Source organism: Pezoporus wallicus, unplaced genomic scaffold (genome assembly GCF_028554395.1).
Source record: "Pezoporus wallicus isolate ANWC-B61680 ecotype Strahan unplaced genomic scaffold, APGP_CSIRO_Pwel_v1 scaffold_7383, whole genome shotgun sequence".
Lineage (NCBI taxonomy): Eukaryota > Metazoa > Chordata > Aves > Psittaciformes > Psittacidae > Pezoporus > Pezoporus wallicus.
In genome coordinates this window covers 2,170,648-2,198,431 of record NW_026636323.1, presented here as the reverse complement: position 1 = coordinate 2,198,431, position 27,784 = coordinate 2,170,648, and the positions used below count along the sequence as shown (strand labels likewise).

At 44.8% G+C, this 27,784-nt stretch overlaps 1 protein-coding gene across 1 annotated transcript; it reads left to right on the top strand.

Moving 5' to 3' along the window:
- Nucleotides 1-245: 245 nt before the first annotated feature.
- On the top strand, nucleotides 246-27,123 carry THSD1 (thrombospondin type 1 domain containing 1). The gene is made up of 5 exons (XM_057400007.1): nucleotides 246-516; nucleotides 6,591-6,730; nucleotides 12,014-12,979; nucleotides 21,590-21,748; nucleotides 25,663-27,123. Exons 2-5 carry the CDS (start codon nucleotides 6,673-6,675, stop codon nucleotides 27,036-27,038), a joined length of 2,559 nt encoding a protein of 852 aa, XP_057255990.1. The 5' UTR covers nucleotides 246-516; nucleotides 6,591-6,672; the 3' UTR covers nucleotides 27,039-27,123.
- The last annotated feature ends 661 nt before the right edge of the window (nucleotides 27,124-27,784 follow it).

The window sequence follows — 27,784 nt, the reverse complement described above, 5'->3', positions numbered from 1 at the left end:
CCGGGAGCCGGCGGTTCTGCGGATGACCCCAGCGCCTCCCTCCCTCACCGGGCTGCCGCATTCCCCTGGAGGCCCCTGTCCCACAGGGACCACAACACCCCGGCGGCGGCCGGGGGAGGGCGGCCCCGGCGGGGCAAGGCTAGGCTGGGCTGGGCAGGGCAGGGCAGGGCAGGGCAGGGCAGGGCTGGGCTGGGCTGGGCTGGGCTGGGCTGGGCTGGGCTGGGCAGCGCCGCGCCTCACCGGGCCTCGCCGCCAGGGGCGCGGGCTCCCCTCGCACGGCACCCGCCGCCGCCCCGCGCCCCGCTGACAGCCGCCCTGACAGCCGCGCGGGGCCGCGCTGCGCCGCCATTTAACCCTCCCCCCGCCGCCGGAGGTGAATGAGTGAGGGAGCAGCACTTGCTTGTCTAGGGGCAGTCCCGGCGGCGTTTCCTCCGCGGGAAGGATCCCGTTCAGCCCCGTCCCGCCGGCGGCGCCGGTGCGGCGGCCGCTCCGCCCGCGCAGGGCAGCGGCGTGGAGGTGAGCGCGGGGCGGGCGGAGGGGAAGCGAGTGCCCGCGGCCCGGCTGCAGCTTCCCCCGGCGGCGGGGCGGGGATCCCAGGCCTGGGCGAGGCGCCGTCCGGCCGCGGGTGACGAGGGGCTGGAGCCGCGGGGCTAGTGTGGGCTGTGGGGAGTGCGGCGGCACGGAGCGCAGCCGGCGCAGGCAGGGGACGGCCCTTGGGTCGCTGTGAGGGGTGCCGGCGGGACCGCGGCGGGGTGGCCGTGAGGCTTGGTACTGGGGTGCTTACAGACCGTGTGAGGACAGGTCCCGGCTGTGGATCTGTCCTTCCCCGAGGCGGTACCCGAGAGGCAGGGACCGTCCCGCTTAGCAGCCCGGGTGCTGTGGCACTCCAAAGTGCCGGTAGCACTGGCGCCTAGAGTAGTTGTAGTGGGTTTGTCGCTCCGAGTCTGTGGTAAGTAGCATTAATTTTAGAGTGTTTCCAGTACCTTTAGTGATTTCGACTTTATACGAGTCGCTAGACGAGATGAAACCATGTGGGTATACGACAAAATCAGTATAAAGCATAGGAGACAGCTTCCCGGTTCTCTTTTCAGTCCTGATACTTTGTGATATTTCAGACCTGCTTCTCAAACGTATTTCTAATTATTTCGGCTGTACAGTGTATATTCCCCATTCTGTGGTCTTTAAGATAACCCCACCAACAGGGGAATTCCAGAAACAGTGAGCAACATACGTATTTAAACAAAACATCTAAAGGGAAAGGAAAGAATGGATGACTGCATTCCAACCCTTATGCCATAAGGGAATGATCTAATATATTTAATTCTTTGCATTCATTATTTATTATTGCTTGGACACCTTCCCAAATTTCCTATGCTTAATAAACTTATTTTCATTGTACATTTTCCAAAGTAAATCTCGCCCTTATATGCAGTCTGCTATAGTCCTTAGGTTTCAAGGACAGATGTTGCTGGCCAGCTAGCTCTTGAATTGCTGAATTGATATCAAAAGGAGCTGAGAAATCCCAGAATTTTATGAGACCTGACCCCAAATGCTGATGAAAATAGGCTTTACTGGAAAATTATTGGGTTTCCTCTTGCACACAGAGGATCTGGTGCTGTCAGTTTCAGCCTAGTGAATTTAGATGCATAATTTTAATAAAGCCATTATCTGATAACAATGTAAAATTGTCTGATGTGTAAATAAGAATGAAGGATGCCTTTGAGGATGTCAGCTCTAAGCCCCCTGCTGTGGCAGGCATCACATACAGACTTTTATTGCTAAACTCAGTATCTTCTGGAAGTGGTGTCTTTTTGGCCCTGATCACTCTGAGTGGTCAGCAGTGATTAGATTCTGATAAAATGTGATGAACACCTGAGGTGCTCCCTTCCATGTGAAATGGGGAGGATTATATGGGAAGCTCTGAAATTCCCAGCAGGTGGTAACACTTCAATAGCTGCCTAATCCCATTGCAATAAGCGAACGCTGGTTGAAAATAATTAATCTCTTTCCTGCCACACAGATAAATTATCTTAAATTTGCGGAAACATTGCAGATGCACATTTCTTTTTGCTGTTTGTGCTGCTTGGCATCCCTCAAGTGAAATGTAGGAAGAGTTTAGGGATTTTCAGGCTTTTCCATCTCTAGCCTATTTTACTGTCAGCCTCATGCATAGACAGAATTTTGCAAATTCAGGTTTCAAATGTGACTGTAAAATGTTTACTAATGGACAGCTATTAAGGAAACTGGTTTTCAACTGGGATTTTTTTTTTCTTTACATTCTAGCAGCATTTTGCTTGCTTTAAATTCCAATAAATAACTAATTTTTTGACAGCATCACTCCAGACCAGAGCTGGTTACTGGGGCAGGTGCAGCTGCTTGGGCAGGAGGCAGGCTGGATCCCAAAGGATCAGTCCTCAACCTGACCCCTGCACTTACTCATTCCCTGAGCCCTTCTTCTGCCTTGCCATTGCATGTGCCACAAGCCATGTTGGGGAGTTCTGTGCTGTGGCTGGTCCCCTGGAGCTGAGGGGTCTGGGAGTCAAGGAGGGAGCAAGGCTGTGCTTGGAGGAGAGTTGAGCAAGGGCAGGCCTTTTCCTGATTCCTGAAGGAGAATGGAGCTAGGGCAAGAGAAGGCTTGGCTCTTGCCAGGGATTTGCAAAGAGGGGGACTGAGGATACCAGTGGCTTGAGCAAAATATGACATCCATCAGTGGCATTCGCTGTGAATGAGGCTGCAGAGCACAGAGGTTTTGAGTGCTGTGAGTTTGTGTTCTCGTTAAACTTGCTGCTTGTCATGGAGTAGCTGATTCATTCCTGATGGCCCTTTTTTAACTGTAGGTCTCATTTGCCTCTCATCTCCCTTATGAAGGGGGAGTAGCTGCTCAGTGCTATACTATTGAAGCTGATAAAGCTGGTAACTGGTTAGCTGTGCTAGATCAGCAGGTGACAGCACTCAGAAGGGTGGCTGGTTTGTGAAATGCCATGTCTGCTCTGTGGCCTTGGGTGCTGCTGCAAAAAGTACTGGGAGTCATAAATCCAGTTGGCTTGTGCTTTGTTGTTGCTTCGGTGGGTGGTTTGTTTTGTTTGTAAAACCGAAATACTTTGATTTTACTGACATAAAGAAATAATGATGTTATTTAAATAGATTAATATATGTGACTCTGGTAGTATCTATAACCTATTCTGTTACTTCAGTTGCAAAAAATACTGTAAATGAAATTGTCGTGTTTGGCTCTTGCACAGTTCCTGACACTGTGGTGCCTGTAAAGCCTCGCAGTTCATGATGGATTTGTTCATACAAGGTAGTGAGGTACTGTTTCCAGAAGAGAGCTGCAACACAGGAAAACTAAGTGGTGTGACCAAGACTGCACAGGAAAATCTGTTGCAGAGCAGGGACTTGGAAGTTTTCCTGTGTCATTTGCTTTACACACAAGCCTCTTGGTCTTCATTTCCAAGGCGTTTTATGGCTTATCCCCTCCTCATCTGTCATTTCTAATTCCCTTTGGAGAGGAAGCTTTCCACTTCCAATCAGCCCATTACACCGTCTCTTGGAAGAAGAAAGCATCTTTTTATGTTGCTGTGCTTCTGCTGTGTCTCACACAATAAAGCTTCAGTTCGTGCTTGTCCACGAGAGCAATAAATTAAAAAAGCCAATTATTCAAAGTCTGATAGCCTTCTCTGGTCAATCATTTTTCATCTCGCTAAGTTAATGAACTTGAGGCAGAAGATTTGAATAGAGCAGAAGCCATTTAAGCTGTACTGTCTGCCTTGAAAAGCAAAATTTTATGTATGGAAAGTAGAAGAATAATAGAGCAGAGGGCAGGAGGCAAAGATGTGGAGAGTTCTGAAGACCTAAGAATGAGAAGAAATCTAGAAAGAAGTTGGCTTAGGGAGGACTAAGAGGAGAGGGGAGAAGTCTGAACCAAGCTTAGAAGTCCTGTGTAAGGCCTGTCCAAAACTGAGGCAATGTGAAAACGGGAAATTGAAGGAGGGAAGAGGAACAAAGCTGCAGGGAAGGAGAGGTGAAGGGGTGTGTGTAGAAATATTACTCCAGAAACGGGGCAGCAATTCTTGTGTTCAAAACTGCTATTAGAATTGAGCTAGCAAAGGTGCAAAAGCTCAGGGAGGCTTTGTGGAGGCACTTTGATCAGAGCTTTGTTCAAAGACTGGGCTGCGTTGCAGCTACTGAAGTAGCTGTATGTGAGGTGGGAGGGCTCCCCCTGCAATGCAGGGGTAGTGGAGGCTTGTGGAGGGTGAAGTGGCCCCGGGCTAGGCTTCCAGAGGTACCTGATCTCACTAATTGGAAGTTAGTTTTGGTACTGGTTCAAATACTCCAGTTCTAGTCTGGGTGTTGCCTGCAGTGCTCGCCGAAGTCCTTTTCCCAAGCAAGCCAAGATAACACAGAGGGAAGGAGGTTTTGGTCTGACAAATGATCGACATTACCAAAACACCCAAGGGCCCTGGTGCTGGGCTCTGTCTGCAGGCTTGGTTAGAAGGAGTCTCTGTCCTGAAAAGCCTGTATTGTAAATACAGAGCGGGAGAGATGGGGTGGGAAAGAGGGGAGCAGATTAATGCTGCAGTCTGCTGACATGGTATGTATGGCGACGGCAGGAATCGGAACAGGAGTCAGGTCTCCTGTGCCTCCCACCAGCTCCCTGTCATGTGAACCATGCTGCTTTTCCCTTGGTTGGGCTGATGTGCAAATTAAGATGCAAGGCAACTATCTCAAGAATACTCTCCTACACAGGCTTTTTTCTTTCTTCCCGAGGATTTATTCTCCTATCCATAGCTTCGTTTCCTCTCTGCAATGTGTCACTCATTAGACTGAGATTAGGATTATTTGAATTTCACCTGTCAGTGTGTGGCGCTCTGAAAGAAGTATTTATAAAAATCATTTGAAAAATACACAGCTGGGAAGGTTGAAATGGAAAGGACCCATTAAATCATCCAGCACAGTCATGGTTGTGGCCCACAAAGCATTTTTCCCCTCTTTATTTCAGGGCAGTGTACAGCAATGCTGCATAACTTGTGCCGTTTTCCTTGAGCAGTTTTGCTAGAGGGCAAGGCATCTATCACAATTATTGTCTTTTTTAAATGAATCTGCTTTTATTTTCTTCGACCACTTTGATTCTTTGCTTTGACTAACTGATGAGTGATTAGTAGCGACACAGGACAGGAACAATGTGCCTGCTGCCGGTACCCTGGGAGGCAGGCTGGTTTGCCACCGCCCTCTGCTAGCAGCCCGCCCTGTCTTGAGGCATAAGATTTGTCTTCCTGTAATTTGTGGCATATCAAGTGAAATTCTGGGTGGTGGCGGTATCACTGTCCCTATCTAATGCTTTTTGGAGCCTTGTCAAGTTCCTGGACCGGATGATGATTATTCCCTTCGGATACGTACAGCTACTATTGTAATGGGCTTCTACTGAGCAAAGCCATGCTGTTAGTCTTTTCTTAGAAATTATTCTCTCCAGCCACTTGGAACAGAGAACAGTTTAAAAAGCTTTCAAATAACACGTCTGCTGTCTTTTAGTTCTACAAGTCTAGCAAAGTTATTGTTGAAATATTTCATTTGTGATTCCTAAAGACAGCTTTGCCATACCTGATTCCTACACTTTGCCTTTATGCTGTGCAGTTTTGTTCGCTTCTAACTCCTGCCTGCTCCAGTGACAGGTTTTTCTCATAGAATTAGGTTGTAAACTTAGTGGAACAAGAACTTTCTTGCATGTTTGCGTGACGATGAGCAAAGTAGGACTGACTTGCTGCTGTTCCTGTGCAATACAAAAGAGCAATTCTTGTATTTTGAGAATGGTTCCCCTGAGGTAGATCTTCTCTTTTAGATTCTCCCCTATTTCTGTTTCTGAAGCAAACTATTGGTTTTGCTGCTACCATTGTGCTTCCAACCTGTTTTATATGATTGTTATGAGACCCATAAAAACTAGTTTAAAGCACATGGACATAAAATCATGAAATTTGCCAAAAAGAACTCTATTTTTTTTTTTTGGCTTTACTAAGACTACAGAGAATAAAAACTTAAAAAATGATGGAACAAAAAGTGGTAGTTAACACCTTCTCCATCCAATCAGTCTGAATGACATAGAAGGTGATTATAGATAACTAAATATATTACTGAATAATAGGGCAGTTTGAGGACCAATATGGTAGTTTCCTAAGTCTCTCACATGCTTGAAAGCAGTTGACAGTGAAAGGAATTCTGTACCAGCAATAAATCTCCAATATCTGTATGTGCTGAAGTCAGAGTTGCATTTTGTATAAAATACTTGTTATTTTGCTATCAGGAGTCTTGATCTTAAAATAAGACATGCACAGCAGCAGTTACTGCAGTGCAAAGGTAAATTGTGATCTGTCTTTGTTATTCTGGCCCAGGAGCCGACATTTCTGGAGCGAAAATTTATTGTACAGTGGATTATAGTTGTGCTTATTCAAATTCATTGATACAGTTATTAGTAACTGTTAAGTAAATGGAAGATAAGTGTTGTTTAATAGCCTGGGTTTTTTGCTTATTGGTGGGATGTCTTCTTTCTTGTATTTTACAAAGCAAAGTCAATACAGCTGTAATTTGTAAACTTGCAGGTGGTGTTGGAAAAAAGTGCCTGCACTTTGGAGCTGAAGAAGGACATGAGGAGTAAAAGGACCTGGGATCTCACTGGTCAGAATGAAACAGATGTTGAAAGATTTTTCAAATCTGTTGTTAGTAGTGCTCTGTGACTATGGTGAGTATTACAGCTACCAAGGGAAAACTGTGAGATGAGTATTCACAAAGTGTGTTTGGATAGTAGTGTTTCCAGGTATTGGCTGAAATCAGATTTCACAGAAGCCACTGCTGATATGCACAGAATATAGTCTAGATTATATGAACTGTGTAAACTGGCCCTTTAGATCAGAGTGGCAGGAACCTTTCCTGCTCTGAATTTGCTCAGAAAAATAAACAAGATAAATGAACAGATTTCCGTGGGCGCCGTTGAGGAACTGGCTATGTTAGAAGCAGGAACTGGAACTCTGCTCTCTTGTAAGACTCATATTTTGTAATCTTTAATGAACATCGTGGAAGACAGACCTTGTAGGTATCCATACCAGTTTGGGTGGAACTGTGCCACACACCTACCTATTTCTCTCTATTAACTGTAAAATGAACCTGTGATGGTCTGCTGAGATGTAAGCATATACAGTGCAGGCAACCTCCCATGACTGAGTGAGTCCCCATCTGATGGAACTAAGCTGCCATTTAAAGAACTTTTGAGAACAACAGAGGTTTCTTCCCTCTGACTGTATAAGAAGTAAAGAGATGGTATTTGTGCTCATTCAATTTTAGTAATGTAAAATTAGGCAGCTAGTCAAGAGGCAATCAGTTTCATTTGAGTAGTCCATACATAAGTCAGCATATCTTGAATGCAGCTCTAACCCATCTGCAGTCTGAGATGTATGGAATGAAAAATCACCTCCTTCTCACCATCAGCTGCCAAGGAGGGAGATCAGACATCTTAAGTTCAAGTTATCTAACTACGATATCTGCGAGCTGAGGGACATCATATTCATGGTGTCGTCTTTTTCAAGAATGCTCTAAGTAGGAAGTAGATTTGCAAAAGGAATTAATTCCTTATTGCACAGTGAATGAGAAAATTTGAAAATGGGACTCAGTTCCTAAATAATAGATATATTTTCGAAAATCACATTCCTAATTTAAAAGAAGGCATTGTTCTGACAGCCACGGTACATTGTCAAACCATGCCAAAGGATTAACCCGTGCACTGCTGAAATGTCTATAGCATTAAAAAATAAAGGAAAAAGGATTGTTTAGTCCGCACTTATGGAATGAACTGTGGTAGCAGGTAGTTCACACACCGAAAGGCTGAAGAGATCTTACATAGGAGAGAAATAGACCAAAAATGTGTGCAGTTCTCCTTGTCGAAGTGAGAAAAATCTGATTATAGGGAATGACTCAATACTAATTATGCTGCTCATGCCTCTGTACTTGCTGCCTTTACTCTCTGGAACAAGGGATCACTAGAAGGTTAAAGAAGCTAGAATTGCCATATTTTAGGTGAGCTACGTTCCAGTAAAGGTGGAAGCATTTGTTTGGCTTTCAGTACCTTTTCTTCTTTTAATAAGGCAAAGTTAACTAGCCAGGCTGGGAACGCTGCACCGAGTGGGGAACACAGTGAGGTTAAGTATTAAATTCACATAACCCAAGAAGTGAGGTGAATGACGGCAATGTCCACTGGTGAGCCAGCCCTGTAAGCATTCACGACTATTTGACTCAGAGGAAAAAGCTATTATTCCTGAACTTTATAGAGCGTGGCACAGTAAGTGATTACAAGGTGCAGTTAAAGAGCTAAATCTCTGCTGCAAATTTTAGGTGCATCATCTTTTGCCTTATTTCCAGTTAAAGAGTAGTGCATAGTTCAGAAAATTATTTCCAAACAGTTCTGCATATACACGTCTTTGAGTATCGCATGCATGCAGTTTTTAGATAACTATTTCACTCATACACTTTTCTGTTTCAGACCAAGACTATTTTTTAAATGATCCAGTATGCACTGGAAAATCACTGTAATGCTAAAAAAAACCCTAACACACAACAAAACAGAATCCTCATTTCTGATCAGTTTTTCTGATGTGTTTGTTCTTAGCTCTGTCCTATTAGTGGCTGACAAGCCAACAGCACAACCCAAGTTGGCTTAAACACAATTAAAAATAAATAAATATCATAGTAGCATGCTCTAGTAATTCTTCTTGCTCTTCAGTGAGAACAAAGATTTTCCTTTTGATCTTTCTAAGCGTGAGCTCTTGCAAAGACTCCTCTGGAAGGTTTTTGGCACCACAGCCAGGCTCCATTCAACAGCAGACCATTGTAATGACAACCAAAAATATACAAATGCATTGAAAGCTACCCCTGACTGGCTGTCCAAACAACTGGGACCGAGTTTTGGCATGTGGCACAGTCATGCACTCAGAGTGGGCTGGAGGGCTGAAGGAGCTTGTGGTGAAAGCTGGCTACTTCTGACTAGTGCGTTTTGGAGCATCATGAAAAACTGCTATATGGGCTGTCCAGGAGTGCCAAGTTCTTGTGTTATTAACCAAAGATGGGGGAAAAGATGTTGTGAACTGGGGTGTACCAGCCAGAGCTCTGTAGTGCTGCAACAGCATCCTCACTTTCCTCACTTCCCAAGTGATCTTCATGAGGGTTGATGGGAGCTGGCCTCTCTTCAGTCCTCCTGCACACATACACGGTAGTGTTACTTCAAACCTGAGGTATTCCATATAAAAAAATAATGTAAGAGAGTTAAGACAGTTGTAAAAGAGAGCAAGGGCAGTGGAGAAATAGGTACAAACACTGATACTTTTCATTACTATCCCTTGAATATTTTTGCTGTAAACTTAAAGCTTGAATTTGAAATTTTTCATTAGGGTTTTTTTGCCATGGTCTGTTTTCTTTTTCTCCCTGTAATATTTTGGCTAAGTTGAATCCGGGTGATTCCTTTGTAGAAAAGTAGATAATTTTGCCCATGTTCAAAGAAACAAAGCCCCAGCAACTTGCAACCATTTCACTGGGAAACACAGCTGTGAGAACTTCATGCTTGTTACAGTGCTTACAGTGGCCTTTCTGCTGTCCTTATGAAGATTTGCCCAGACTTGGTCCAGATGTAAGTCCTTGCAGATGAGTTGGTGATGAAGTTATCTGAAGGACTGAGCATGCCCCAACTCCTGCTGCCTCCTCTTGTCAGCCCCATGCAATACTGTGTGCTGCAGGCCAGGGCAGCAGAGTTCCCCCATATTTGTAATATTGGGCACTAGAGTTGCTTATCCTGTGATCTCTGCTGTCATGCTATCAGTGAGCAAGAAAATTTGCTGGAATTACGGAACAGCAGAAGTTAGAAGAGCTATAAGACAAGGAGACAAAGGCAGGAGTCTGGAGAATTGTGGTAATGGTAATGGAGTTAGGGTAGTACCCAAGAGATAGTGACAGTAGGTAATGGTAGGAGCAGGACTGGAAAATATGGACAGGCACAGATGACAGAACCAAAACGTGAAGAGCAAGGCAGATGTGTTGCTGGGCTATTCATAGAGTGCCATTTTCCACAGGCATTTAGGGTCTGTTTCCTTCTTTCTGAGTTGAGATCAGGTTTGCTGGGGTGCCATGTGCTCACCACAACTGGGACCAAGTGGGATCCTGCTTTGAATGCTTCTGAAGGACCACTGTATTAGAAATCAGGTCCTAGCTTTCTAAGGGCATTCACAGTTAGTTGACACTTGGCAGTTTTCACCTTTGTGCCTATGCCTTGGTTCCTAACACACAAAACAAGAATAGTGACATCCTCTTATCTTTCCAGGACATTGGAAGGATAAACTCATTTACGTTTCTAATGCATGAATAAACTATGTTAAGTGCACAATAAAAGAGTCTGTGAGGGAAATGAATAATTCTGCGTTATCGGGATGGGGTTTAGATGGTCAGCAGTCAATGATACAGGGGACCACCCATGGAAGAATGAAAACAAAAGAGCCCTCTGGTAACGAGCGCCGTCCATGTGCCAAAAGCAGCATCATCTTGGGGAAATGCAAATTAAAGATGGAATTACAGTGCATATACGTAAGACCATATGCATGATTTATATGTGTAAGGCTGTGCATGCCACCTTCATTTGGACTTCATGCATGTGGCTGGAGTTGGTTATTTTAAGGACATGTTATAGCTGGTGGAGAGTAATGGGCTTTTTTAGTGCACACTGTACCTCACTCAGGTGTAAACGTCTGTAGCTGGTCAGATCAATTTCTTCCTGAAAAATTTTCCCTGCTGACAAGAAAGTGAATCCAAGGTGACTAACTCATATTGAAGCTTAGAGTGGTAGGCGTCTAATATTATGTGAGATGAGTCCTGCTACTCCTGACTGCTGAGTGCTTGCCTTGGCAGTTGCAGTGTTTTTCCAGCAAAGCGGGCTTTGAGGTAATCTTAAGACATGTGTAACAGATTTAACAAGTCAAAGCATTGTTAGTTGATACTACTTAAGAAAGGATTGCTTTAACTGAGGTTTTACACTTCCATAGGATGTTCCATCCAAGATTCAGAAGCCTTTTCCCAGACAATTAATTAAATAAAGAAGTTACACAGCACATTCTGTATATGGAATGGATATGTGCAGCTCCCATTTTTCAGATAAGCTTTCTGCGTCTGAAATCTCTTTTAAGTTTCAAGCAACACAGGAAAGCTAGCTGAGCTGAGAAGGGAAGTGTGATCTTCCCAGTCCGTTGCTTTTGATATCATCTCTCCCCACTAGTTATGGCACATCTCGGTATAATTTGGCAACTTGCACAAACATGGTCATGCAAGAAGTGCATGTAGAAAAAACTGTGCCATTTATAATGAAATGATGTAATTTGGACATGTTGCACCATATCTGAGACAAGAAAAGTGCTGCAGTCACGATCCCTGTTATTTTCAGCTCTCTCACTCAAGTGGCTGCGATGCAAATGAGCAAAATGAAAGATTCATGAGACAGAGGAAGAGGGAGGCTTCAAAAAGCATCATGCAGTCTTCTTTATTTAATTTGGGGGACATTTTTCATGTTCCTGTTTTAAGACACTGCCATCCTTTTTTTGCTAAGTTAAAGAAAGTGGAACAACAGCTGGCCACTGTGGACTTTAAGAATCGGTAAGTGAAAAGTTGAGAAGTCTGAGAAACTATCCTGATAAGTGAAATATTCTGTGACTCTTCTGGGTTGTTCAGAGGTTTGTGGGTTTTTTAACCTTGTTTTTAACCTTCCTGAGCATGTTACTGCAGTGGACTCTGAGCTGCAGCAAACCACGTCCCTGGACAAAGGAGAGGTGGTGAGGTTTAACTGCTGTAGCTAGGGCCTTCTTTTGTGGGCGTTGTTTGTGTGTGAATTGATTCATTTTAAAGTGCTTGAGAACCACTTTTAAAATATCCACTTTATAAATCTTTGTTTTCTTCCATAAAGTATATAAACAATGAGTTGTCTCTTTGGCTCTCCTTTCAGTTCTCGGCGAAGTGCAGTATCTCCTGTTGGAGCGTCCAGGTCATGTAGCCTTCAGCAGTGACACAGTGTCTGTGGAATATCAGTACTCTAGTGGTGGTAATGTGACAGCAGAGCATCTGTCCATCCTATTGCTGGATGCCAGCACCAACAAGATAATTGCAAGAAAACAGCTTCCAGCAAATCAGTCCCAGGGGAAGGTAGAATTTGAGTGTTTCCATTTCAAGAGTGCTGGGGACTTCTTGTTCAGAATGGTCTCTCCCAGTGATAACAGCAGTGTTGCCCAGTGGAGCAGAAGCAGGGTGTCCACCCTCCATGTGGAATGGCCTGTATTTCACATTGATTTGAAGAAGAGCTCAGAGGTGCTTGGGAGCTCCCTTCAGGTTGGGCTTTTTACAAATGAGCAGCTGTGTGCCATGAACGAGACAGTGGTTTCACTGGATGTGATATTCACCAGCACCCTTTATGAATTCGGAAGAGTAAGCTCTGATGAGACTCTGGGTATTAGAACTAGCAAAGAAATCCCGCTCTCTAGGTCCCAGTGGGTAGAGTTTGATTGCCCACCTGTTAGTCAAGAAATATACATCACTGTGTTACTGAAATCATTAGAAACACATTCCATCATTGCCTCCATAGGACCTATAGATCTCCTCCACAAATTTGGGTACAAACTGGTTGTGGCACCAGAAGCAACATGCAAAACTTTGGTTCAGGTCTTCGTAGTGTCTCCACCATGCACTTCTATCAGTGGAAAAATTGTCGTCTATAAAGAGGCTCTCAAGCATCCTGCTCAAAGAACAGCCTGGCTCTATGAAAACACTCTTCACCCAGGAGACAACAGGACAGAATTTAACTGCACTTTATTTGATGTGGGGAAGAACAAATACTGCTTTGACCTCTTTAATTTCTCAAACCGAAGCCTTTTCCCAACAAGAGTTAAGGAATGCATGATGATCCAAAGGAATATGGGTTTGTACTGATGTTTGTCCTCTTTTAGCCAAAATCAGCACTCTTCCCAGCCACCATGGGTGATGATAAATAGGTTTAATTGTGGTGTCACCTGTTGGATAGCTACTTTTTCGGTCTCTTACACCAGACAAGTGGTGTAAATGTCATATGCAGTGGGAATGAGATAGAGTAGACTGTTAGGTAGAGGCAAACACAAGGACATTTGGTACCCGATGTTACTGAAGTAGCTTAAAACTGCACTAAGTTAACACTTAAGTACCAACCCAATGCCATTTGGGGCATTCTGAATGATGTATCTCTCTAGTCAAGGCAAAACTGAAACTTGACCCTCTCAGTGGATCACACCCACTGGGACACTAAAGGTAGGATTAGTCTTAACTACATCAAAATGTCTAAAAGCCAAGGGTCCAGAACTGAGTAGTTGTCTAGCTTTTTAGTCAAGAGGGACAGGGTGATTCATGGGTATAGAAGACAAATGGGCTGAATACTTACCTGTGTCTTTTTCTCTAGCACATTTGCTGTAGGAGTTAGGTACACAACTTCTGGTGAGATGAATCAGTATTTGGTCACGGTGAAAGACACTGTTGTGTCACTTGGACAGGTTGCAGGCTTTTCAAGTAGCCTTTCAGCACGTCTCTGCAGACCAGGGTGCATTTTCTGACCCATCAGGCCACTAGGCAGATCATGGGTCACACTTGTATAGCTAAACTTTTCCTCCCAGGAAAGATTAGACTCATACAAACTGCCAACTGGGAGCAGTGTGTGGTTCATATAGTCCTTTGGGCCATGACCACGCATGGTCTGGGAGAGGGTTGCTTCACAGAAGCTAGAACCATGTCCAGGAGTGTTAATGTGATCATATAATCACAAGACAGAGCTGGAGCCTGTTCCTCAGCCCTGTTTAAGGAGCCATCTATACATTCTATTTCCATCTATGCATCTTATACAGCTGTAGCTTAAGAGGTGGCAGTCCATGCTTTGGCAGAATCTATAAATCGCAGTTGCATGGCAGAGTAAGCAGATGAGCCAAATGTCCTTCTCATCCTTCATTTGTGGATGGCAGCCATGGTGATGGAGGAGCTGTGTGTGCACGAGGGGATTGGATTGAGTTAGGTTGTGTTGCCTACACCCTGGAACAGAAGAGTAAATGTTCTCATGTAGAGCAGGCTTGTATCCATAGGTAATGTATTAGTCTTTCCCATCTTCACACTTCAAAGAGTTTGAATTGAAAGGTTTGAGATGTACACCATTTTATACACCTCCCCACCCTGGTCTCCCTGAAAAGGAAGTGCAAAAAAAAACCCGTCATTGCATTTCATGGGCAGGTATCTGAGTGGGATCAGCAGGAGACTGGGAGTGTAGGACATGCTTCATAGCACACAGTCCAGACACAGCCTATCTTAATTAGGTTCTTAGTATCATATGCTCTTACATAAATTCTTAAACTGCTAGCTGTTTAATGAATGCTTTGTACTAAAAATGACCTCTCTTTTCACCACATGCCAAACTGTATGTAGTTCTTCTCATCATCTTAACTTCCTATCTGCATTATCTGTTGGCACTCTCTCTCTTCCTTTGGCGTAAGAAAGTCTATCTAAAACTGAAAGCATATTTTCTTAGTGGAGATAATTCTCAAGGAAAAAGGAAAAGAGAATTCTAATTCTTTCTCTGTGCTTGGGTGGTGTGTTACACTGATGTGATCTAGATAATTACCCCGCAGATAAATACCTAGGATATGACATAGATACGTTTCTGTGCCCAGTATTTAACTGTTTTAATTCATGAGATCCACCTTAAGTGATGACTCCCTGCAATCTGCTTTGTTTTCTTGGGTTCCCCAATAGCACTATCCTTACAACTGCAGTCGAAAGAATCGGGCTACGCCTGTGAAGAACAGAGTTAAGTCAACATCTGCCAAGTTAAAAGTGTCACATCTATAGAGCCGATGAAAGCGAAACCGTGTTGCATAGCCATAAATAAAATGTCAACCTGAAATTAATTAGGTGCAGCACATCTGACTGTGTCTGTATCTGTGGGACTTCAAAGCCTGTAAGCAGTGTTTGCAAGGAGCATGGTGTTCTGGGAGGGGTGCATCTGCCTAAAGCCACAACAGGCAGAGTGAACCTGTGCTGCCTGCGATGGCCATCTGCCTCCTGGCTGGTTTGAGAAGCCCTCTCCTGAGCCCTCACCCTGCAGCAGGGCACTGAGAGATGGTGTGCACAGACCCAAGCCCCGATAGCTGCATAACATTTGTGGCTGCTGCACAACAAACACTGCTCCTCAAGTCACTTATTTTCTGCTTTGGACTTCTTGAACTCACTCGGTTTAAGAGAAGGATTGGTGATAAATCCTCTAGTCTGGGCTCCTAGACAACATGGGCCATCACTTTTCATCCAGTTGCCCTGGCAGTGAGCGCTGCAGCTAGGCTTTGCATTTGACTGCCACTCCAGAGAGTTACTCAGTCTTTTGTTGAAGACACGACAAAACAGAGACCTCTCCGGTAATTTCTCTCAATACTGTGCTCTGATTTTACTTTATTTTTCTAAAAAAAGGGAAACTCTGTGTTTCATAACTAAAGCTCATTTAGCTTCAGTCTCTAGTGATTAGCTCTTACTCTGCTGCTCTCTGCTAGACGAGACAGCTGTTTCCTGTCCACTCTCTTCCCCCTGCAAAGATGATCCAGATCATCTCAGTCCTTCCAGATTATCTCCATGTTCTTTTTAATAAACCAAAAAAGATTGAGTCTTTTTGGAAGGCATTTTGTTTGGGATTTGATGACTTTTCCGACTCTTTGGCTCCATTTCCATTATTTTAAGCACTTCTTTTTATTTGACAACAGGGATACCAGCTTTGGGTGCTGTGTTCAGAAGTCCTCCTCACTGATGCTGCTTTGAGCAGAACCATTATCCTTACCCACACCTCTGCTTTCATTCCATCAATTGCATTAGCTGATTTTGCTACAACTTTTACCCTGTAAACTCCTGTTGAGCTGTTTTCGCGTGTGACCTTTTAGTATGTAGTCTCCCATCGTGCAGGTACAATTTGTATTCCTTCTTCCTATGTTTTGTAATTCGCTGATTAATGTCTATTTTGCTTGGGTTACCGTAACATGCAAGTACCATACATTGCTCCATACGACTGCACTATCTACTTATGCCATCACAGGAGTGACACATTCTCAGTAATGGTTTTATCTTTGTTTTCATGTCAACTAGGCAGGCATTGTACAGCACTGAGCCTTATATTAATCCCTTTGGAACCTATCCAGGTGCATTTATACTCGATGATGGTTTTCTGTTGACAATTGCATATCAAATCTGTCACTCAGCCAGTTCTTACTTCATTTAGCATTTGCTCTGTTATTATGAAGCAGGGACATTGTCGTATAAAAGGTCAAAGTACCTAATCATTATCTTCATCCAAACCACAGAGGATGAGAAAAAAGATGATTTTGCCACACCCATTATCCATAGATCAGGCATCAGTTATATTCCTGACCGTTTGGCAAGCCTGCTCCTTACTCCTTATCGCAGCCAGGTTTAGTACAGCCTATGGAACAGGAATCTGACTTGCGTCTGGTATAGGAAGAATGTTCCCATGGCCCCGAGTGGGCCAGGGCAGCAGCTTCAGAATGAGTGTTGCAAAAATGCTTGTGCTATGTAAGACTATGAATAGATCTATTAAAGGTGGGCTGTGAGCCAGCACTTGTGCAGCTTTTTGTAGACTCCCAACTGGAGAACCTGTGAAAAAATAACAGCGAGATGCGAGTCACTTCATTTGTGTCAGTGGAGTGTTAGCTGTTTCACACAGGTGACTTAGGGAGGGTCATGCAGCTTTTTCTCTGTGTTTGACTGTCTTATTTGAATGTCTGAGGTAGGAAGCTCATCTTACCCAGCAACAGATGCATTGCAGGCTCATTCTTTTCAATGCTTTATCCTGTGCTTTGCTTATGTGGATTTTAAGTGTCCCCAGCAGTGAAACTTCTGCACTCCTTAGAAGGATGTTCCATGTCCTAGCCTGTATCCCCGTTGAAACATATGGAATGAGACTTATAAAATTAATCAGTAATGCTACCGCATAGAAACAGGAATATTTTCTTCATATTTCTGGTGTTAATTAACTTAATTTTACAGTTCTTTGTTATACTCCAGAGACCGTTTTCAACTTTGGTGGGAAGTCTTTCACAGTTGCCAACAGCAGAGATGAATTTTGTTCATCTGACTTTTGCTGACTGTCGAAAAAAATCCCTATTGGTAGCTCAGCAGGGCATAAGAAGTACAGTTGTTGCCTGCAGGAGGAAAGAGAAAGGTAGGGGAAGACCTTCTGAAGGGAAAAGTGGTCAGTAAGGGAGGAGAGGAGTAAGTGGAGTATCTAGAGGTCAGGCAGGGACACACAACTTCTATAAAATACTTGCTCCCTGAATAAGACTCTATGAATCAGACCTGCCTATCCGTAGGAAAATCTGGGAAACAATTAGCTGTATTGCTTGAATCTGCACCTGGCTTGCGTTTATTTTGGGACAGATGGAGGGGACATACATGTGCCAGGGCTGGTTTGTACCAGTGTCCTGTGTCACTGAATACTTCTTCTCCACATCCCCAGCATTTTAAGAATAAATTGGGTGTTACGGACCTGGGATAGCTCTTGGCTTCTGAAAAAAAGTTTAGGCTGTGCCTCCACAATTCTTAAAGACACCTGTTTGTGGGGAGAAGATGGCAATATGCACAGGCAGAGTCTAGGTGTTCTTCCTTTAAAGGGTTCCTCATCCTTTCATTGTCCAAATTAGTAACCTGTTGGAGCATGCCACCATTTCAGTGCACCCAGGCTTCATTTCCATGGAAACAGAGAAACACGGAATGGGTGAGAAGGGTGTTTTCCTAGGTCTCATCCTAACAGCAGTACAATGTTTGTACACCTGTGCTCAGGACCTAAAAGCTGATCTCAGCTTCCACAAATACTCTGCAATGCCCCAGGCTAGTGTAGCTGTTCACATGAGCCTGTAAATCATCAGTGGGTTTGTCCCATATTACTGGTCTTGTTGAAGGTTTAGGACTATCCTGTGTGTCAGACTGGAAGGATGATGCTGAGCATTCCTCGCTGACTGCACTGTTGGATAGCACTGCATGCTCAGAGTCTTACGAACACAAAAATTTGCGGGGAGATAGTTATACGGCCCAGCAATTAACACAGTTAATTGCATTTATCTTTCATGTTGGTAGATCTGCCAACTATCAGCTATGTCAAACTAACTCATCAGTTCGAGGTCTTCATGTTGATAATTGATTTCTCAATTCTGTGTGAAAAAATTCACACTTCTTAGAGCTGGTTTGCAGTGCACACCTTCTGGTTTCCCCCTGGCACTTTGGATCTGTTTGTCTTAAATGGAAATTAATCATTTCATTTCCTTGGGGGAGAATAAAGTATGCTTCATTTTCTTTTACATTCTGGTAATTGCAGGAGGTTGCAGAGCAAGTCACAGGAGTTTAAATCTCCGGATTTCATGGGAGCTGGAGCATTTCCTGCTCTCTGCTGGTTAAGGCCCGTACTCTTAGCCTCAAAGCTATGGATGCCAAGTATTTATGCTAAGGAGCTCTTTTGTCCTTTGCTGAAGGCAGAGTCAGTGAAAAGTGCCCTGGAGCAATGGGCACATCATAGGTTCAACACCAAGATTGTAAAATTACTCATCCTGAATGTTCTTGTACATTGAAGCCCACAGGCATCAATGTGGAGGCTGCCAAGCGCCCTCCACTATCGCCAGTATTAGCACTGGAGGCAACTAGAACCTTTCTGGGTCTGGCTTTATATCTGACTAATTAACAGAAGTTTAAATGAGCAGGGAATATGGAGAGAGAAATTATGACAGGGACTCACCAAGCTGCTCACATAAAGTAGTCTATGAGGAGGTAGGTGCTTCTCCACCTAGCCTTCCTTCCTCTACCAGTGATTAGGGACACTGCAGAAATCTTTCATGATACTGGTATGAAGAAGAGTGTCATGAGATCCCCAATACTGTGATACCATGAAGTCTTTTTCAGGAGGGATCCGTGAGCCACTGACTGACTAACGATGATGGTAATTTTGTCTTGCTGCCCTCACTAATATCTCTGCTCACTAGCTGATGTGATTTTGCAACTGTCCAGAGTTTGTATCTTTGCGGGACTTCTTACTCCAACAAACTTTCTCAGTTCCCCCCTCCTTGGCACCCTCTGACTCCCTTTCCTCCTGACACCACACACCATCCAGTCTTCATAGAATCATAGAATGATTTGGGTTGGAAAGGACCTTAAGATCATCCAGTTCCAACCCTTCTGCCATGGGCAGGGATGCCTCACACTAGACCAGATTGCTGCTTAAAGCTCCATCCAACCTGGTCTTGAACCCTGCAGGGATGGGACATGTACAATTTCCCCATGGCTTCCTGTTCCAGTGCCTCACCACCCTCACAGTGAAGAATTTCTTCCTTATATCTGACCTGATTCTTCCCTGTGTAAGTTTGAGAGTCTTAAACAGACTTTCAAGTTAGAGAGACTTAACCAGAGTTGTGCTCCATTTCACACTTCCTGGGAACTGGGGTGGCTGCAAACTGGAGGAGTGAGAACTCAGCCTGCCTTTGGGCTCCTCTCCGCTGTTGTAGCAGCTCTCCAGCTCCAGAGACAGAAGGGTGAAAGCCGAGAGGTGCTCACAGAACACAAAGTGAAAGACAGCCTGAGATCACAGATATCGCAATGCTGTGGTAAAGTCAGTGGCAAATAGGCAGGACGGTCACTTGGCGTTGTGTGGGCTTAAAACTGCAGCACCACCTGGGTGTCTCACTGTGCCCATCTCTACTCTGCATTAGGCAAGGCAGATGCACTGGAACATGCATGCACGCAGATGTGCGTGAGTATGTGCCTATACACGCTTTACAGCCTTGGCTGACAGCACAAGAGTAAGCTCAAAACCTCTGGGCGCTATCCTGCAGTGCAGGTGAGTACCTGCACACAGGAGAGCAGCCCCACTGGTTCTGTTAAGCTCCTTGTATTGACGTAACTCAGACTGGCATGTTCACAAAAATCTGTAGGACAGGGCCCAAAGCAGGTAACATTTCATGTTTGTTAAAACACAGCTGTATTTATTTTTGTTAGAGACTTTTAATAACTCACTATGAACAATCCAGCAACCGATGTAACAAGGGTCTACAGGGATGCTGGGGAGGGACTCTTCATTAAGGACTGTAGTGATAGGACAAAGGTAATGGGTTCAAACTTAAACAGGGGAAGTTCAGGTTGGATATAAGGAAGAAGTTCTTTACTGTAAGGGTGGTGAGGCACTGGAATGGGTTGCCCAAGGAAGTTGTGTATGCTCTGTCCCTGGCGGTGTTCAAGGCCAGGTTGGACAGAGCCTTGAGTGACATGGTTTAGTGGGAGGTGTCCCTGCCCATGGCAGGGGAGTTGGAACTAGATGATCTTAAGGTCCTTTCCAACCCAAACCATTCTGTGATTCTATTCTATGATTCTATGAAATCATAAAGCCATTTCCAACACTGTCTAGTCCTTTGACATAGTAACTTTGTCACTGATGAGGAGCTCAGGGGCATCGTAGCAGCAAAGCAACTGTCATAAAATTAAAGAACATGACCAGCGTTGACAGAAGCAACACTATAAATTATTTGAAAGAGCAAACTTTAACAAACCTAATCTAGGTTTTTAAATTATTGTCTATTCAGCTGATTTTCAACTTTATCTGTGAGTGACAAAATGGAATTAAGAGGTCTATTGTTTTTCTTTCTGTTACACTATAGGAGGATCCCCAGGGGGTTTGTCCTTTAAAATTGTACCTGGGCTTGTGCATTAGTTTGGAATTGAAAGCTGTGGTCCTGCTTCAGTGTCACAGCTGTCAGATACAGGCAGGAGAAGTCCCTTTCTGTCTCTGGGTTCTTGCTGCTGTAAAGTTTGAGTGTTGAACACTGGATAAGGATGTTGTCTAAGCAAAAGAGGTATTTCATTACACATTAAGAGGTGATAATGTTTGAGGTAGTATTAGAACTTGACTCCACTTAAAATAAATAAATGAACCAGCAAAATTTCATCTCGAGTTAATTGCCAAACCATAAGCAATAAAGCAACAGAGACCTGGAAGCTGTCAGGTGAATGATTCAGTAACACTTTTGTGTGCTGAGAAGATAATAGAGAGAAACCGATACTGCCATTTTATTAGGCCTTGTAGACTTACCCTCCTTTCACAGTCACATAAATCAGGAGTAACTACACTTAAGTCAATGAAGTTATCCTGCTGTAAAAGCACTATTTGTCAGGCGGGAATTGGATGAATATGTAAATTACTAACCCATTCCAAAGATTTGTGGATTAGTTTCCATTTTCTGTGGTTCCAGGAAGAACTTGCCTGCCAGTTGACTGACCACTGTGTTGTTGACTGGCACTGGAGTGGATAAAGGAAAACAAGGAGTGGGAGTTTCCCCAGACTGTGATGGGAACAGGGGTGGGTCCCTGGATGCTGGTGGTTTTGGTTATTTACTGCTGTTTCTCTTAAATGAGAGAAGACAAATGGCTGTGTCTTTAAAGGTAAGGATGCAGGTGTATTCCTCATTGCTCTGAGCTTGTGTATTTGCAGACACGTGGAGCCTGTGGCAGCCCTGGAGTCCCTGCAGTGTCACCTGCGGGGATGGCGTCCGGCAGCGCTTCCGAGAGTGCATCACCTCCTCATCAGCCAAATTAGGCTGTGCTGGATCACCCAGCGAGACTTCCTTGTGTTCCCTGGAGGAGTGTTTGTGTAAGTGTCATCTCTGCTGTCCTCTTCCCTGTGGTTGCATATCTGCCCTAGCAAAAGAAAAGGGTCTGTTATTAGGACTTTGTAAAATGGAATGATTCTGGAGGGGTGTCACACTCCTGTGGTTGATGGAGTAGGGCAGGAGTCTACATGCATTTGTGGGGCAGCTGGTGACAAGTCTCCAAGCCATAAGATTTTGGTATTCTGTGGGTGCCATGGAAGGGGTTTAAAATCTCCAGAGTGGCTAGGGAATGAAGAAAGACTAAAGGAGAGATCTTGGGGCTAGCAAAACATAGAATCATAGAATGGTTTGGGTTGGAAGGGACCTTAAAGATCATCTATTTCCAACTCCCTGGGAACCAGGGATGGGGAATAGAAGGTGCCCAGGGACTGTGCAGGCTCCTATTCTCTTAGGCTGTAATTTAACAGATATTTTAAACTATTACAAAGTGATCAATGCCTTACCTCTTGCTTTGGCTGCTTCTGTGCACTTCCTTGTGCTGGCAAAAGTGTAATGTGGAGTACTGGAATAGAACCAGCCAAAAATTGGCAAGTTTGGGAATGTGGGTAAGCTGTTGCCATGCTTCTGCCACTGAAAAAGGGAAGGATGGCAGAGGGGGAGAATGTGTAGCTGGAGCAGGAAGAGGGCAGGACTACTTTTTAAATGGAGGCGTTGGCTTGAACCAGCTTCAAGGTGTTGAATGAAGGCCTCAGAATTGTACAGGCAGGCCTGGAATGTGTTGTGGAGCACTGTAAGAAATGGGTTGTATTGAACAACAGGTTGGGTGAAGGGAAAATATTAAAAATGATATTCCATGAAGCCAGGTATTGCATTTTGTCAGTGTTTGTGCAGCACATAGGGTATTTTGACAGCTTGTTGTTAAAGCGTCTGATGTTTTTAATGACTGGAAAATGCTGGCCATGTAGGTTTGCTTATTTTGTAAATCTGCAAGTGTAAGCAGAGAAGAACAACTCAGATGTTTAGGGCCCCAGCCTAAAACTAATGCCCTGATCTAGGCCTGGTTGTCTTCTCTATGGCAAACCCTGTTATGCTGGTGTGGGCAGTAATGCCAGCAGAGAAACACAGTGAGTTAGTTGGTGTTTTCCTAAAGCTGTTGCTGAACTGTGCTGTTCCATGCTTGTGTTACCTGCGGGAGGGGTATGTCTGTACGTACGGTACTTGGCTTGGCTCCTCTCTGGCTAGCTTCACCCCACTCCTCTGGATCCCAGAGAGCAGTTCTGGTGCACAGAGTTCCCTGAGGGGGGTCCATCCATGTGGAGCATGTCCTGGACAACTGGTTTGTGTATGCACCTTGGGTTTACGTGCATGGAGGTGACTGGCCTCTCTGGTGCTTCTCGGAGGTGTCACTCTTTCCATGCATGTGTACAACTATATAAGGCATATGGTGGTTTTCAAAGAGGTCAGCAATCCTATGCATACCCAGGACACATGCCTGTGGCAGTCTGGTGGTGGTTATACTATCTGACAGCACTCAGAAGGTCTGGAAAATCCTCAAATTCCATCTAGGTCTCTGGGTTAATAAAAAAGGTTATCTATATATTTTGTATATAGGAAGCACAGATGCACGGGAGGCCTGCATCTGCACCCATTGCCATGGGATCATCTGAAGGAATTGCCTCGCTTCTCTCTTGCACATGGTTTCTAATCCTCCTGTTCCCACATCAAGCAGCTTCCTTTACAGAATCACCTACAAGATTTTATCTCATTGAATCTTAGACTGCTCAGGAAGTGACTTGATGCTGTGATCTTACAGTGTTCATCTGCTGCCTGATGTCCAGCTGGGAGTGTCACCTTCCCACCCGCAGACTGTCTGCACCTTTCTGGAGCAGGCAAGCCTCTTTTTCAGCATCATTTATGTTTCAAGTTATTAGTCCAGCAGATGGAGCAAATAGCTGAGTAAATGAAACCAGCACACAGTCCAGGGGCAGAGGTACATGAGGTGGAGAGAGAGCAAACCTAAGGGACTAAGTCCTGTTTTGAACCTCACTCTTAGCTTTCTGTTCCAAACAATACAGCACAGTGTCTTGAAACTCTTTAAAACAAAGTCTTTAAAAAATAACTGAAAGCAAACAGGACTGGGAAGAGGATGAGCAATGAATGAATTGCTTTGCTGCAGTGGTACTGAGCAGAGCAGATGCTGGTCCTACCTTCTTTGCTGAGGTCAGTGTGCTCACTCCCTGCTCAGGCCCCCAGAACAGTAGTCTTCCCTGCTCTGGCACAGTGACATTGGGCTGGATGAAAGTTTTAGAGATCCCCCAGTAAAGATCCAGCAGGCATTGGTCTTGTTCTTTGAGATGATGCTGGGCTCTCAAGAGTGACATGAAGATCAAAGTGGATCCAGTAGCAGGATTTTTGAGCGACTGGGGCTGTCAGGTAGACCTGAGGCAAAGAAATGTATCTCTTGCCCAACCAAGCACTCTGCACGTCTGTTATCATAGCAGCCTGAGACCTTCTGGCCTGTGTTCATCAGTGTATTTGTACATTGTGCACACCCTCCTAATACCAGCTTTCTGTTGAATGAGTGTCCTTCTGAATTACGAGAAGAACATGGTATCAGCTTCTTGTTATTCTGCAGGCACATTTCCTATGCCTGGACAGTCACAGTGGTGCAGGCATCTGCCAAGTTTTACAACAGACTTTCTTTCACTCTGATGTAAGGCTTTGGGTTCTGGATAAAACTAGAGACAGGGGCAGGGTTGTTAACTGGTTCAGTGTGAACTCACAGCTTTATGGCCAGCTCTTGTCAACTACATCTGTGCAGCCTTATCCTCCAACAGCATTGTCATGGCCTTACAGTGCTGATGTTGAGCCGTAAGCAACTGGGGAGTGCTAACACACACTGGAATTAACTGGTGGACCAATTCATCCACTTTCAACGATTCACAGGGCTGCCCCTAAAATGCTAGGGACCTCATCCAAAAAAAGAATTATTAATCTCTCCTTGGTTCAGCCATCTCTAATGTGGTGCAGTGAGCAGGTGAGAGGTTTAAATAGGGCTGTGGAAAGATCTGTGATGTTCACATTACAGGTTAAAATCTCAAACTGGAAGGAACCCATAGACATCATCGAGTCCAACTCCCTGCTCCTTTCTGGACTACCTAAAACTAAACCATATGACTAAAGCTTTGTCCAGATGCTCCTTAAACTTTTAAAAGGCTTAGTGCTGTGACTGCTTCCCCAGGGAGACTCTTCCAGAGACTGACCACTCTCTCAGTGAGGAAAGGCCTGCAGGGTGTTCGTCCCTGTTTGAAAGCCCATCTGCAGTCCACAACAGAAGAGTGTCAATACTAGCATGCCAGGGGCACCAGAGCAGTGGCCTTCTCAACTAGGAGCTTGGGGTGGCAGGGGAAGGTTCCAGCCTCTGCAGCTGTGACACAAGGCAGTGGTAGAAGAAGCATGCTCAGAGGACTGCTTTGAAAGTTATGCTGCCCCGGCTGGTGCTGCCTCTGTGCTCTTCAAATTCACTGCAATTCTCACTCCCCTTAAGCTCTCATAAAAGTAATTTTAAAGTGATACTGAAGTACTAGCCTGGGTTGGCTTATTTTATGGTACTTTTCACCAGGGGATCTTAATGTACTTCACAAGGGAGGGCAAATAGTGTTACCCATTTTACACCTATTTAGGAGTGCCTTATGGAAATGGCAGAACAGGCAGAAGTAATGATGACATTTAAAAGTTCTGTTGGAGCCTTGGTTTAAAGTAAGTAGATCTGTTCCTGCCATCTTGAAGTAATCAGTAATAGCTCATCTCTAATGAGCAAATTTTAATGGCAGACAACTTCCTGTACTGTGTTAACTGGTTATTTTTAATTTGTTGTAAGGTATCCATCCTAAAATACCAAAATGCTGATGACAGTGCAGCTCTGATTGATAGACATGTGTGCTCTTTGTTACAGCTATGAAGCCTCCCACCTCACCTTCTGTCCAGCCAGGAGAGGACCAGAAAGCAAATAACATAGTGACCATCACAGGTATCTCCCTGTGCTTGTTCATCATCTTTGCCACTGTTCTCATCACCCTCTGGAGGAAGCTCTGCAGAGCTCAGAAGTGCAGCACTGCCGTGCGCCGAAACTCTGTCCATTCCCCTGGCTTCCGGAAGAACTCTGACGAGGAGAACATCTGTCAAGGCAACAAGCAGCGGGACAGCTTCGCTGAAGGAGGGGATGCCCCTGTTAACATTCCTCTGACCTACAGGCGAAGCCTCCAGTTTGCCCAAGAAGATGATGCCTCTGGAAGTGAGAACTTCCAGCCAAATGCCCAAAAAATTATCCCTCCTATCTTCAGCTACCGCTTGGCACAGCAGCAGCTGAAAGAGATGAAGAAGAAGGGCCTGACTGAGACCACCAAGGTGTACCATGTCTCTCAGAATCCCCTCACAGACACGGTTGTTGGTGCCACCACGATGCTTCCGCTGAGCGGAGAAAACCAAGAGGAGGCAGCAGCAAACAAATTTAGGATCAAATCTCCGTTTCTGGAACAGCCAGCCAGTCAGCCCAAATTCCTGGGGGAAGGCTCTCACCCTAGGCTGGATTTTCCATTCTCACAGGCCAATGCTGCAATGAGCCCTACCCAAACCTTGGTAAGAAGAGCTCATTTCAAGCACCAGGATAACAGAGGGGACTTGCCGGAGAGGGCCTGCCACAGAAACCCGCAGTTCAGAAGAACAGCCAGTTTCCATGAGACTAAAAAGGCCAGGCCTTTCAGAGAGAGAAGCATGTCCACCCTCACCCCCCGGCAGACTCCTCTCTACAACTCCAGGACCAGGACATGGGACCAGGGCTTGGAGGACAGGATGCGGCCAAAATCGAGGAACACTAATCCAACTGGTGAAAAGCTGGATCAGCCCCACAGCGCTGTGCCAGGATGTGAACCGCAGGGCCATGGGACAAAGTGCCACCACAGGGCAGGGCCCCTGGTGAAGAAACTGGACTTGGTCACTGACCACCAGCCTGCTGGTCAGGAGAAGGCAGCTGATAAGCCTGAACCCAGTCGAAGCAAACGGGGCCCTTCACCTAACCCCAGAGGCACATGGCGGAAGGAAACAGGCTCAGCTGGCAAGGATAATTCCCAGAGAGTCCCAGGTGTAAGCCCTGCCCAGTACCGAAGGGACAAGTGCCAGAGCTTCCCCTTGGATCCTGAGTTTGCCTTTTATGATAATACTACTTTTGGCTTAACGGAGGCAGAGCAGCAGATGATCGACCTCCCTGGGTATTTTGGCTCCAATGAAGAGGATGAAACAAGTACTTTAAGCATCGAGAAGCTGGTGATCTGAGAGACTCACTGTGGCCCTGCAGGAGGGGCATGAGGGAGAGAGGATCTGCAGGATCTGTTGGCTTGTGGTGGAAGGAGCAGGTGGAAGGAGCAGTGGGAACTGTGTTACTCCCACACAGAGCAGGAAGGAATAATGCCCCAAGTCTGGCTTGTGGGAATACATTCCTTTCTAATTACTGGAAAGGGCTTCCATATCATTTTTTTTGTATGTATGTGTGTACAGTTCACACAAAATACCCCAGGAAAGCACGTGTTAGTGGAGGCATGACGCAGAAATAGCCAATAGTTTTTATTGCATAAAGCAGTCATGTTTTGTGCATCATATGTGATGGATGCCACTGATCTGGCCTTTCTCACCTTGTGGACCATGTACTAGTAGATAATAATGCCCTAAAGCATCCATTGTCCAGTATCCTCAATCATCTGTCCTAATTGGTGAATCCTTGCCCATTTAGAAAACACAGACCTCAAGTTGTGAGCAATTTCCATAACTTTTATGGTAGTCAGTATTGAAGAGTGCCGATTCATCGAAATTGCTCAAGTGAGTCATATGGTGGTGTTTATTTTAGCTGCTTGCATGAAAGTGCAAACAATTGATGCTGAATACTTGGAGTGAATTTAAAACTGAGGGGGCACTTCTCACCCTTCAAGGTTTTGATACTTTCCTTCTGTCAATATTTATACTACAAAATCAGTGATGTACAGATATATGCAGGAAATGAGTAGAAGAGGCATGCTACTGGGAGG

Coding starts and splice junctions, on each gene's coding strand:
- THSD1 (XM_057400007.1), top strand. CDS start 6,673: ATGAAACAGATGTTGAAAGATTTTTCAAATCTGTTGTTAGTAGTGCTC. Junction 6,731..12,013: donor AGTAGTGCTCTGTGACTATG/GTGAGTATTACA, acceptor CTCTCCTTTCAG/TTCTCGGCGAAGTGCAGTAT. Junction 21,749..25,662: donor TTCCCTGGAGGAGTGTTTGT/GTAAGTGTCATC, acceptor TCTTTGTTACAG/CTATGAAGCCTCCCACCTCA.